We start from the raw sequence: 14,620 nt of genomic DNA, 5'->3' as shown, positions 1-14,620 counted from the left end.
CTTTTCAGCATCAGCAACAAGAACGCTGCTAAACAGTGTTCGTCATAGAATTAAAGAATATAGATGATGAATTCTTACTGTGTTTTTACTGTTACATGCACTCTAAAGGTAGTCTGTCTCACACAAATGAAATGCAGGGAGTGACAGACAAAATAGAGATGTATCGGAGGCTCCATCATATATAAAATAGAAGTGGTCGAAGACAAAATAGGCAATCTCATGAAAAATGGCTGAGTCACTGTCCCATATTAAATAGAGGTGAGAAATGGTCACAGATAAAATCTGAAGCTGTCACAAACAAAATTGTTTTTAAGAAAGTCGGTCAAAGACATGAGAGGTACTGTCAAAGACATGAGAGGTTCTGTCAAAGACATGAGAGGTTCTGTCAAAGACATGAGAGGTTCTGTCAAAGACATGAGAGGTTCTGTCAAAGACATGAGAGGTACTGTCAAAGACATGAGAGGTACTGTCAAAGACATGAGAGGTTCTGTCAAAGACATGAGAGGTTCTGTCAAAGACATGAGAGGTACTGTCAAAGACATGAGAGGTACTGTCAAAGACATGAGAGGTACTGTCAAAGACATGAGAGGTACTGTCAAAGACATGAGAGGTACTGTCAAAGACATGAGAGGTTCTGTCAAAGACATGAGAGGTACTGTCAAAGACATGAGAGGTACTGTCAAATAAAAAAGAGAGGTACTGTCAAATACAAAAGAGAGGTACTGTCAAATAAAAAAGAGAGGTACTGTCAAATAAAAAAGAGAGGTACTGTCAAATAAAAAAGAGAGGTACTGTCAAATAAAAAAGAGAGGTACTGTCAAATAAAAAAGAGAGGTACTGTCAAATAAAAAAGAGAGGTACTGTCAAATAAAAAAGAGAGGTACTGTCACATACAAAAGAGAGGTATTATCACTTACAAAAGAGAGGTACTGTCAAATAAAAAAGAGAGGTACTGTCACATACAAAAGAGAGGTACTGTCAAATAAAAAAGAGAGGTACTGCCACATACAAAAGAGAGGTACTGCCACATAAAAAAGAGAGGTACTGTCACATACAAAAGAGAGGTATTATCACTTACAAAAGAGAGGTACTGCCACATACAAACGAGAGGTATTATCACTTACAAAAGAGAGGTACTGCCACATACAAAAGAGAGGTATTATCACTTACAAAAGAGAGGTACTGTCACATACAAAAGAGAGGTATTATCACTTACAAAAGAGAGGTACTGCCACATACAAACGAGAGGTATTATCACTTACAAAAGAGAGGTACTGCCACATACAAAAGAGAGGTATTATCACTTACAAAAGAGTGGTATTGCCACATACAAAAGAGAGGTATTGTCACTTACAAAAGAGTGGAATTGCCACATACAAAAGAGAGGTATTGTCAATTACAAAAGAGTGGTATTGCCACATACAAAAGACAGATTCTGTCACATACAAAAGAGAGGTATTGTCACTTACAAAAGAGTGGTATTGCCACATACAAAAGAGAGGTATTGCCACATACAAAAGACAGGTTCTGTCACATACAAAAGAGAGGTATTGTCAATTACAAAAGAGTGGTATTGCCACATACAAAAGACAGATTCTGTCACATACAAAAGAGAGGTATTGTCACATATAAAAGAGAGGTACTGTGACATACAAAAGAGTGGTATTGTCACATATAAAAGAGAGGTATTGTCACATATAAAAGAGAGGTACTGTCACATACAAAAGAGAGGTACTGTCACATACAAAAGAGAGGTACTGTGACATACAAAAGAGTGGTATCGTCACATATAAAAGAGTGGTATTGCCACATACAAAAGAGAGGTATTGTCACATACAAAAGAGAGGTATTGCCACATACAAAAGAGTGGTATTGTCACATATAAAAGAGAGGTATTGTCACATACAAAAGAGAGGTTTTGTCACATATAAAAGAGAGGTACTGTGACATATAAAAGAGAGGTACTGTGACATACAAAAGAGAGGTACTGTGACATACAAAAGAGAGGTTTTGTCACATATAAAAGAGAGGTATTGCCACATATAAAAGAGAGGTATTGCCACATATAAAAGAGAGGTATTGCCACATATAAAAGAGAGGCACCATCACAAGCATGTAGTAACATTCATTAAGAAGAGAGAGCCAGTAAAAGAGGAAATTGAAAAAGACAAAAACAAAATGAAAAAAACACTTGAATCTCGCACAGCAAATGAGCAAGGACAAACAAGTATTAATTGTCATATTACATGATCCTACCAGGACAACCTAACAAAAAGATGTTGTCACAAGGACATCCTTTACTCAAGATTAAATTTTAAAGAATTTTTTTCTTTCCAATGTTGGTAGTGCTGAAACCATGTTGTAATCAATTACAAGTTACAGGAAAACAGATATAACTTGGATGGTTTTTTTTTAGTTTATATCATATGTCAAAGGTGACAGCAGGAGGAAAGTCAATGTCACAGTGACTTTAATTGAAAATAGACTACTCTGACAATGATAAAGCTTTTCTGTGTTCAGAAATAGCTTGTAGCTTCGTTATATAATTGATCCATAATTACAAGACAATCCCACTTAAAAAGACCTAGTGAATGTAGTAAGGCTTTCCCATTTTTTTTCTAAGTCGGAGAAAAATTGTGAAAGCTATTAAGCAAACAGTTCACAATTAATGTTTTAGATTTATTTGATACCTTATATGGCTATAAGGGACAGAAACTGTGTTTTGACATAGATCTCTGAAATTTTACACCGAAATTCCCGGTCCCGTTAATATGATAACCATATGGAATGGATAAATTGAATGATAATGATGCTGTCCCTGTAGAAATATCCAAATCAGCTCTCCTGAAATGGAGGAAGTTAATTCGCATTGATAAGTTTGTGTCTGTGGCAAATGTAGTGGCATAGATACTGATGAAAGCTGCGATCTTCAGTCGTCGAGGGTGATGGTGTTGTGGCCATGGTGGCACTAGCTATTGATATTACTGGATAGAATTCAATTATTTCCTGTCGATCTCAGCAGTATACATATACCCACAAATAGACAAAGATACTGTTCTGCATTAAAGACTATAGATGTGATAGACGTTCATATCAATCGTGTAATAAATCTAAATTAAAAGATGGGGAGAGATCATTCCTGTTTTATAGTTATTAGCTTGGACTGAAAATGTATGAAGAATCGTATGTTTTTCCGTGTTTATGCGATACAGCTTTGCTGTCCATATAGGTGCCATTTTTATTGTGGAAAACATTTACAGAGTTGTAAGTAATTTTGTTTGTGATATGGACTGACTGCCAAACCAGACAGACAGAATGATTCTCTTTCTATATAAGGCATCAGCATTGTCACCACTTTCGTTATAAACCATTGTTTGTATTTACAAAAAAAAAAATAAATAGAAAAAATAGTGGAGAAAGAAGTCAAATTTACATAGATGGAAAATGTCAATAAATGTTACAGCTGTGTTTGGAGCCATGTATAAATTTTGTTGCCAGAAAAATCTGTGTAATGTTTTAACAATAAACATATTGGATTTTTCAAAAAAAAAAAATAGAAGATTTAAGTGGAACTGGTTTTAAAAGTATGCTTTTTCTTCCAACACTTCTGAAACATAGCTATAACAGGGAGCAGGGTGTCCCATCAAGATCCTTTTACAAACTTTCACGCTCCATTACCTGGGCCTAGAAATACAAAGTATTGTTAGCTTGATGTCTGTTTCCTTCATCTCACTTTCTCCAGACACTAATTTCCTGATATCAATCAGATCTGGGCTAGGTTAAAATTAAATCACCTTCACATCAATGTAATTATAAACAGTTAAATATGCAGCAGACACTATTGACAGCTAGAACATCAATCAAAATATCCTTGTCTAACATTTAGTTATTTTGGTAGATGTTTGTGCTTCAGTTTTCTTTATCAGATTTTCAAAAAAAAAATTGAAGAAAGAAAAAAAAAAGATGTTTTTGCATAGGTTTTAGAATCTTACCTAATCTTTTTTTTTCTATATATAAAAAAGATAATGATGAAATGATCTTTAATGAAAACTGACAAAGCTGTAGGCTGGTTATAGTTTAGTCACTTGACACCTGAGGTCTCTCCCAATAGTGTTACAATCAGCACTGTTGATTTCCTTCTGTGACCTTTCACCTTAGGTGATTTCTACACAATGTCTGTCATTGATGTCAGTGAGAGGAAGCACTTGAGATTTTAACTCCTCAGGGTACATCAGCTTACTTTTTTACCTTGTTCTGTTATTCATATACCAAAATGTATTATTTGATTTAGAGTGTGTGTCGGATAACAAGCTTCTTATGCAGTCGAGCCACCCATCTTGTTTATTATGGGATACAATCTCCACATAAAGATCTACTGTGATGTATGAATCGTTTTAATTTACCTGTACTATAGCTATTTAGGGAACTTTTTGTCCCAACAACTTTCTTTGTGTTTCTCAAGTTGCTTTATGTTAGAGAAAGGTTTTATCATGAAAAAGCTGGAACTATAAGGATACAATGACCACATGTGTTCAATTTGTTAACACATGTTCAAATCATTTTTACAAATAATGGTTATGTTTCAGCATCTTTTGCATAATGTTAATTTCACAGGAAATGTAACAATTTTATCTTTCAAGATTTGATCAGTTTAAAAAATATTATGAATATTATAATATTGTATTATGAGAAAAAAAGTGCATGTGATTAAAAAAAAAAGGCCAGTTCATGTAGATAGGACAGGTGTAAAATATTTGTAACATCTTTATCATAAATGGTAGGTGAGGACAATTCTCGCACTCTGTAATTCTTCGGGAGTTAATTTGCTGTCATTTAGAGAAGTAGGATTTGATGGTTTTCCCGGCTTGGTAGCTACCATTATTACAGATTAACATTACATGGTACCCTCGATCTAGTTTACATTACCCATGCTGCTTATAAGTGGCTTCAAGCCTGGGGGTCCAAGCTCCAAGCTCGACCAGATGTCATTGGTTCTATAATTACATTGCATGCACTTCAGGTCATATTGATTGGAGAACACAGGATTTATTTAGTAATTTAAAAAAATTTAAGGAAACAAAATTAGTCCACGTGTGTGCATTAATTTATATGGATACCATGCCATGTTGGGTAACTGTAATCGCTGATCTTTGCCGATAGCAACTTGACAGTGCCAATTTTCATTTCCGAACAAAGTTATTGGAAAATGAATAAAATTTATACAATTATCTAATTAAGTATCAATTTTTTTCATTATTTTCATTTTATTTTGTTTTCATTCAAATCAGGAGATTTGGATAAATTAATAAGTGCTAGTGTGAAATAATGTTGTAATTGAAGTGAGTGTACAATATATTTTTTTTCCCTTTTATTGCTTCTCTGCTTTTTCAAAAAAATCTGAACTTATTTTCCTTTTGGGAAAGCTGATAAAATGTAACATAAAAAGATGCCTTTAACGATTTTGTTTCTGTAAATTATCGCTTTGTATAGTGAGAAAAGGGACTACCAGGATAATCTTGTCATAAATAGGTAATGGATAAGACAACATATATATACTCCAATAATATTCTTCATATCACACTTCCGTGATGATTATGATAAAATATTTCATGAGGACATTAAAGGCTGATGTTCGATGTTCGATGCGGAGAGTGTCATAAACAGGAATAGCAAGTATGGTATAAAACCTATATACACTCCCAATATATAACCAAACCTTTTGCCTTTTTATGAATCCTAAAAATATCTATATATACGTTTGATGTTTCTATATTCTATGTCGCCCATTTAAAATCTAGATACATCATTTCACACAAAATAATGGCAGAATTATGATGGAACGCACAAGTCTAGTAATGAGGTGTGAAAGTGTTGATGAGGGTGGTTGTTAACAGCGTGGTTTAAGGAGGCTGGTAGACGCTTACAGATACAATTTCAACCCTATTCTGTCAAGCAGAGAGGCTTGATTTCACTGATTCTCTAGCCCAAACGTCGAGCAGTAGAAAGGTATAGTTATACAGGAGTAAGTATATTGTATTCCTGTCATCATTTGTACATTCGTTAGCTTATATCCTGCTTTTTGTATTTCTCTCACATGTTGGTAGTCGCTTTAATACTCTTCGTATTGATCGTCAATACAGTCAATACATAACCCCAGCGACAACGCCAGTATCTGCTGTCGCTCTCAATGTGACAACAACAGGGTTTTTCTTTCCCTAGTCAAACATACATGCCACCCCTTGACCGAGACAGCGCGTGGCCCGTGTCTACCCCCGACCGACAACACCCCACTACATTAGTAGCTTAAAAATGAACACAATAAGAAGATACCAGATACTGTTACTACGGAATAATAAATGAAATTAAAAGCTTGAACGATTAACTGAACCCACTCATTGATTCATCAAGATTCACGATAAGATCATTCCATTGCTACGAACGTCCAATGTGAGTCACATTGTCTCTCTCCGATCCATTGAGTGACTCCGGTGGATGGATGCAAGCAGGCTTAACACAAAGAGCGCTCACCGCAATATACAAGTAGTTTTAATGCAGTATTGGAGAATAGTGGACTGATGTTTTACCTGAGTTCTATGTTGGTATATTAACAGAGTGTGTTTGGACACACTATCCAGCGTACTCGCTGATCTCTCAGACCAAGGGTGTATCGGGATGTTAATGTGATAATGAAGTGAGATGAATTTTTTATACCTTGACACAACAGGAAGAAGCTGATGTAGGATCTTCGGCACAGAATTAATGAAATAGAGTCTGATGCTGTTTTCCTGTATTTGTATGTGTGAAGATTTTCAGTTGAATCAGTGACACACGGAAAATGCAGAGTGTCCTGTCCTTCATCAGGAGCCTTTTCTGTCATATTTTGGTGTAACTGAGTTTGTATGGGTGGAAGTCATCCGTGACCTACTATTATCATCTGTCCAACCCCCGAAGGCTATCACATCCAATAGAGATCTGTCGTGTGTGTGTATTCATTTGTGTGTATAGTCAAGTTACTCCATTGAACATGTTGACAAACCGGTAACACAGTGGTTAATACTGGAACATTTTTTGATAAAAGTGCTTGACTGGAGAAGTGTGGTCGCTCGTGAATAATAACATGCGCCTATGATCCAGATTATCATGTAATGCAGTTATTTCAAACAAGTGATCTTCATTATCAACTTTTTTTTGTGTGGAAAAGCAGACATCAGGAACTTGTACGTGGATACTGAATGTAAAATTAACGTTTAGAGACATCATTAATTAAGGATCATAATGTAATTTCAATCAAATTTTTTTTATCAGAATTTTTTTCTTTCCATTCTATGTGGACGAGCAGACGTCAATCTGAGGTTTGAAATGTGTGAACATCAAGTGGGGTTGATCAGTTGCAGTAATACAGGATGAGGAATAAGATGTGGAAAATCGTTGAATTCTGGGATGTACTGCTGTGGAGTTGGATATTTATCACTACTCTAGCAGGTAAGAGGATTTGTCAATGTTATACAAGTTTTATTTCAGGTGTTTTTGACAGTAATAAAGTTATTCTGATATCAACTGTCAGAATGACATGATTTAAAATTCTCAAGATGATCTTAACAAGGTACCAAAAGTTTGAATCAGTTTTACGTATTATAGACAGTATTAGGGAAATATTAAAAGTATTAGGAAGTGTTTAAATGCAGATTCATGATGAGTGAACATCTTTACATATTTGAAAACTTTTTTTTTTTCAGTCACGATGTGAACTGCAGAAAATTAATGTTTTTCTAGATGTTTCACAGAGGAAAATACTTTAATTTTCAAAGTCGATAATCCATGATAATGATATGGTTGAATCTATAAAAAGAAATATTAAAATTTTCGGCTTGTGTAGAATTTTTTTTCCCCTTAGATTATGATTGATATTTTCACTCTGCCTCATTACACTGCATGTAAATTTAGGCCTCTTTGAAAATACTAAACAATATTATACCAGTATACTCTCCACAGAACAAACCATCGTGGCGATGTGGATTGTATCTGTCTTTGAGAACATAATTCCACTTGTGGGCTTTCCTGGCGTATCAGGGTCCTCCACCTTCAGCTATCTAACCGTTGTAGTTCTTCATGCTAGCAAAGGAATCAACACTCGATACCTCCACAGAAATGTGAAGTTGTTAATGATTTGATGTAGAAACACCATGCATCAATATAGCCTTTGTCTTTGATACTGGAAACACAGAAATACAGTATCCCAAGGTGCCATTATATTAATAATTAGTTATGTTCTCGGCAATTCTTTTACATCAACTTGAGTTGTCTGTTGGAACATATACAGAAATAAAATGTCCATAATTTGATTATCACATATCCTATCATAGGTAATATGTTGTGGTGTTTAAAGATAAGTATATATAAATATAATGAGACAAGCTTATAGGTGCCAATTCTGGCCAAGAAAATTACAGGAGCTGAGAACTTATCAGAAAGCTTCTTGGTACATGTCTATGGCTTGAAATGTAAGCTTCTCCTGAAAGCTTGTCAGGCTTCTTGGTACATGCGTCTTGCTGAAAATTTAATGAAGCTCTGTAGAGCTTATATTAAAGTATCTCTGAGCATGTTTCTTGCTGAAAATTTAGAGCAGCTCATGATGAAGCTTGTCGAAGCTTCTCGTTGCAGTTATCTAGATGATGAATTATACATATTTCATCCAACTCAGAGCCACACATTTTCTTTCATGCTTATAGAATTTGAATGGGGGTCCAATCCGTTGGGATTTAAACTGTGTGTGAATGTGCTACGGGTTGCTTGTACAGAAGCCAACAACTTTACAATGCATCTATTGTTTTGAAGCTGTGTAATGAAATCAAAATCTTCAAGGTTACAATGACCTTGAATAATATTTTCAATAAAATGTTTTAAAATATTCAAAATTTTGAAAAGAAATGCATTTGTTATATTATTTAAAAACATTTTTTTCGTAAAAGTAACTCACAAACACTAATACCAGTTTGAGTATTTTATTTTTAAATTCCTATTCTCATTCAAAATACTTAAACAAGTTAGACAGTTATGTATCCAGTATATTTTGGACTACATTAAAGATAGACAAGTTTGACACAGGGATTCTCTACAGGGATTTCTTTGATCAATCAAACATGATTTAATGGAACTTTGTGGCTCTGTATGCCATACTGTGTAACTAGGTGATGATCCACAAAAGGTGTCTAACTTCTTGTCTAATGATTACAGTTATTTATTTGCTTGGTCCATCACCCCGTCAACTGGCCCTGTCCTTTTATGATGGGGTCACAACATGGCAGCAGGTGGCTACCTCACTGAACAACATCCAAGAGGTCTGTCATATGCCATCCAGAGCAATTGCCCAAAGTTACAACCATGACGCATGAATAGGGCTGTTCATTGGCTTCATGAGAAATAGAGAAAAAAACTGTAGGTAGCTAGCATCAAACTACAGATCATGGATTATCATCTTAAGTTTGGAAGGCCAGCACTCAACCAGTCAAATGAAGATGGCCATTTATGAGAAGGTTACTGATGGAGGTGGTGTTATTTCAGTGGGCTATTATGTTTGCAAGGTTAAGGAGGTTCCAATGGAGGGTGTCATTTGGTAGGGTAGGGAAGGGAGATAACCAAAGAATATGGCTTTTGACTGTGGCAGGGAAGTAAGGATAGACATCAAAGATGAGTGTTTCGAAAGGAATAGGGGAGAGTGCAAGTTATGAAAGGAGAAAATCGCAAGGATGAGGCCATTTGTTAATAGATATGAAGATGAGGCTAGTTGTTCACAGTGGCATGGAGCCAGTTGTTGACAGAGGTAGGGATTGGGCCAGTTGTTCACAGTGACAGGGATGGGGCCAGTTGTTGACAGAGGTAGGGATGGAGACAGTTGTTCACAGTGGCAAGGATGGGGCCAGTTGTTCAAAGAGGCAGGGATGGGGCCAGTTGTTCACATTGGCAGGGATGGGGCCAGTTGTTGACAGAGGTAGGGATGGAGACAGTTGTTCTCAGTGGCAAGGATGGGGCCAGTTGTTCAAAGAGGCAGGGATGGGGCCAGTTGTTCACATTGGCAGGGATGGGGCCAGTTGTTGACAGAGGTAGGGATGGAGACAGTTGTTCACAGTGGCAGGGATGGGGCCAGTTGTTCACAGTGACAGGGATGGGGCCAGTTGTTCACAGTGGCAGGGATGGAGACAGTTGTTGACAGAGGTAGGGATGGAGACAGTTGTTCTCAGTGGTACGAGCCAGTTGTTGACAACAGTATAGATGTGGCTAGTTGCAAATTGAACGTAATTGAATCATGACATATTCAAGATTCTAGTTTTTTGCCAATATTGTAGCTAGTGAAACGTTCCATTTGACACAGAACTAACATTGATGTTGATGGTGATATGGAAAGTCTTGTACAATAGAAAAGTCCCGTTGTTGTTGGACCTTAGAATGTAGTTGTTTAATTGAATGTTGAACATGTTTTAACAATTATGGAATACTACACCTGGATGAATTCAAATAGAAGTGATCTGTTTACTGGACTGTAAACACAGTTAGTTTTAGTAACCACCTTCGGCTTCAGCTAAAATACTGTTATTGAATTGGAAAATATTTATACTGTCTGAATACTGTAACAGTGTAAATATATGATTGTCAAAACAAGGTGTCATTTTAAGGTTTAAATATAGATATATTGCTAAGTTTCCGGTTAGAAATCCATTTTGATCAAAAATAAGTGGTTTTTAAATGGTGGCATATTGTATTATGTATCATTCAATCTCTGAAAAACGTGTTTCAATATAACGAGTTAGTCTATTGGGAGTGAGTTGTTACAGGTCTCTATCTCTATGACCAGAAGGTATCACAGAGCTGATGAGGAGAGATCTGCTGGTGATTGTGTTCTGGTTATCTGTATAGCAATGTGTCACCAGAGCTAGGATAGACATATGTGTCATACGCAGATCAACTGGGAGTGCTTTCATCATTACTGAAACACACTACCTTACTCAAACCTTTAATGTCATCTTCATTTTATATAAATTATATATAAACCCTCTTTTCATCACTGTCAATTCGCTGAAACAAAAAAGATATACATGCATGCAAATGCACAATGTCATATAACTCATGAAAAAATTAGACAGATACACACATAGCCTTAATGTCATATCGCTGATTAATTATATACAGATGCGGACAAACAATCTCCATGTCATATTGCTGATAAAAAATTATATTCCGATGCAGACACACAGCCTCAGTGTCATATCACTGATAAAAAATTATATACAGATACAAACACAGTCTCCATGTCATGTAGCTAATGATAATAATTATATACAGGTACAAACACAGTCTCGATGTCACATAGCTAATGATAATAATTATATACAGATACAAACACAGTCTCCATGTCATATAGCTAATGATAATAATTATATACAGATACAAACACAGTCTCCATGTCATATAGCTAATGATAATAATTATATACAGGTATAGAAACACAATCCACAAATGCGTCTTCACCATCAGATCCAGTGGGTTAGATATACAGACACAAATGTTTAATTGCTGATTATTATAGTTATCAATACACATGGAAAAAGCTAGCAAAGTGACAGATGACAAGAAGGTTGTTGTGGTAGTCGTACTTGTCATTTATTAATATATCTTGGTATATAAACATCCGTAGTCCCGATACATTCATTGTCTTTTATAATAGTACTAGAACATGGATAATTATGCCCCCGCCATTTATGGCCGGGGGCATATAGCGTTGCCCATGTCCGTCCCGTCCCGTCCCGTCGCGTCCCGAATCAGTATATACCACCTAACAACTTCATTCGGAAGGCAATTTTCATGAAACTTCATACAAATATCAAGTATGGAAAGACCTCATGCAGTGTTGAATTTCTCGGCATTCTAAAAAAAGATGGCCACCAGGGGGAGATAACTCAAAAAAGAGGAACATCATCTTATTTCTACATAATTTGGTACTTGTGGGTTTTAAGGCATAAGGAACTAATATACTCCCTCATTTTTTCCAGAGAACAAAATTCCAAATTCATGTACGTTAAATCAACTTGTCAATTTAAGTATGAAACTTAAGTTGTACATAGTTGCATACAAATTAACAAAATCATCTCTTTCGGACCTTTCACTATTATTTCACATGGGGGGGGCGGGGGCATTCATGTCTTACAGACATTTTCTAGTTTTTTTTTTCTTCTTCTAAATGTTACTTTCGTGTAAGGACTGATCGAAATTGGTATTCTTAAATTAGCATTAGATTTTGTTTTGATTTGCATAAATTCCTAGCTATTGGGTGCTCACTACGAGGATTCGAGGAACCCAGTGATGCTTGGGTCTCCATTGATAATACAGCATGATATATGACCTGAAAATCTTAAATTGATTTGGCAATTTTATTTCTGAGGAGAAAATAACATTTTCTCTTCACAAGAAAGACTATGTCGCGAATCTTGACGAGACCAACTAGAATGTTTTAATAGTTGCAGCCATAACTCAAATTGCAACCATTCAAAAATGATTTAGAAAGAAATGAAACCGACCTTGGCTGGTCAGAGAAGCGTTAAAAACCAAGTGAATTACAATATCACAGCGACAGGGCTTGCTGAGAAGGGGTTATGGTTGATAATGAAAATGCTGGTTTCATCTGAGATAATTACAGTGTGCGACAAGAAAAATTTCTAAAGCAGCTGTCACATGCTCCACAATGCAGGCTTAAAGACAATACTATTGGCACTTCATTTTTTCAAGCCATTCTTCCGATGAAATTTTGGCAACATTGGGGTTTTTTGGGGTTTTTTTTAGAACATTGACCCTATTACTTTGTCGATATAACGACAGGAGAAATGATGATCCTATCTTGCAAAATGACTAATAAGAGCCGAGGATTTTGAATGTCCATGTGACATGTGAAATTTACTATAATATCTGGAAAGAAAATGTTAAACAAATTAATAAGAAACTGCATGATCTTTTATTTGCAGTTGTATTCCACATATATATTATTGATTGAATTTTATTGAAGATGTAATAGATGGTAGACTTTACATAGGGGCCTATGATAGAACAGTTCCGAAATTGATAGGAAGGATACAACACAGACACTATACAGGCATTGATCAGAATCTGATATAATACAATAGGCACCGTTACAGAAGAACAGTATTGTGTCAATTTGTGTTAAAGTCTTCTAAAAAAAAAAACATTTGTCGTGGATATTGTGTCCTAGCTACCATTATGGAGAATGTTAGAGGTTTTTTGTACAGTAACTCCATCATCAATGTCCAATGAAAGTGTCTGGAGACTGTTTCTGTTGTACAGTGTAATGATCATTGACCAAAACACAACTAGAGTAGAAGTTGGAGACGCCTGCGACATATGACAATTCTGTTACTTAATTAATCTATACATCAAGTCTCCAACAAGGAAAGGTGGCATTTGTTGTTTTTCTAGCTGGGTATGGTAACTCGGACATCATTTAGTAGAATTAGGACAAGATGACCAGACTTTCAGACCATAATGGCATTCTGCTGGTCAGTGCTACTGACCACTGGGTTCATTGTATGCTAGGATATCTAGCTGTCAGTTCCTTACATGAAGTTAGGAATTTGAAGCCTTGACCTGATAGGGAGGGACAGGTCATCTGTTATGCTGTGACTATTATAGACCTATACTTATTGAACATCAGCTCATATAGGTCATTTTTTTCTACAGAATCAGATAGGGATTATCTATCCTGACACTTGGATTGTTCATTTGTACAATCAGTCGACTTTTTGGATTGTTAATTTGTTCTGTTTCTGACATTTTGGATTGTTGAAATGTGCATTAATGGTTTGCTTCCTTTTGTCTTGGTGAAGCTGAATATCACATGAGATATCTTACTGTGCACACAGAGTGTCCTGATTCAATTTTCCTTTTTTATAATATTTACTATGTTATAACAAGAAACAAAATTATGATGTATTTGATATTATACAGTTTTCATATGCTATGTATGTATTTCAAAGGGATCTGAATTGATGTCAGCAAGTAGAAAACACATTGCTTCTGGAAAGTCAGCATGCTTATGAGAGTTTGATTGTATTTGAAGAACAACCTGTCAGTATGGAGGAAAGAAAGTCAATTTCTGCTGGGAGATTGACTTGACAACAAGCAGGCTATATGGTTTCTTGGTGTGTTAGATTTAGACATGTTGACAACTGACCTGTCCAGAGTTGAGTGGACAATCATGACAGTTTGGACAGTATAACTAGCTAGTTAGTAAATCTTGTCAAGACCACACTGGAATCGGGAGAAGATTATTTCTTCTTTTTCTTTTTTTATTGACCAATCACACGAGCAATAGAGCGACATTGATTTCACTGGACGTGATGCACTGTGGAATTATTTTTCATCTCATAAAAAGAGAATTACCCGATCACTCATGCGTACAAACTGGAATGGTGGATATGACATCTGACATCGTGTGATCGTATAAAAATGGTGTTTTATCCAGTAGAGTTGACACACAAATACCTACTAGCTATAATCATGCAGCACACTCCACTCCACGCTCTCTTTCTTCAGGGTTAGTGTAGCGGGCGGAAATGGC

At 35.8% G+C, this 14,620-nt stretch overlaps 2 protein-coding genes across 2 annotated transcripts in view; both read left to right on the top strand.

The window, feature by feature from the left end:
• Window positions 1-330: 330 nt before the first annotated feature.
• Window positions 331-687, top strand: LOC132557952 (uncharacterized). The gene has a single exon (XM_060222480.1). It carries the CDS (start codon window positions 331-333, stop codon window positions 685-687), a length of 357 nt encoding a protein of 118 aa, XP_060078463.1.
• A 6,716-nt stretch (window positions 688-7,403) lies between these two features.
• LOC132557987 (neuroglian-like) overlaps window positions 7,404-14,620 on the top strand; it is a 108,654-nt gene continuing 101,437 nt past the window's right edge. The window contains exon 1 of the mRNA XM_060222518.1: window positions 7,404-7,482. Within this exon, the coding sequence (XP_060078501.1) occupies window positions 7,404-7,482 (79 nt within the window). The remainder of the gene's footprint in view (window positions 7,483-14,620) is intronic.

The sequence above is a fragment of the Ylistrum balloti genome, unplaced genomic scaffold (assembly GCF_031769215.1).
Source record: "Ylistrum balloti isolate Yb309-2 unplaced genomic scaffold, AGI_CSIRO_Ybal_v1 Utg370742, whole genome shotgun sequence".
In the NCBI taxonomy this organism is placed as follows: domain Eukaryota; kingdom Metazoa; phylum Mollusca; class Bivalvia; order Pectinida; family Pectinidae; genus Ylistrum; species Ylistrum balloti.
Note: the sequence above shows the minus strand (reverse complement) of the source record. Positions and strands in the feature narration are given on the sequence as shown.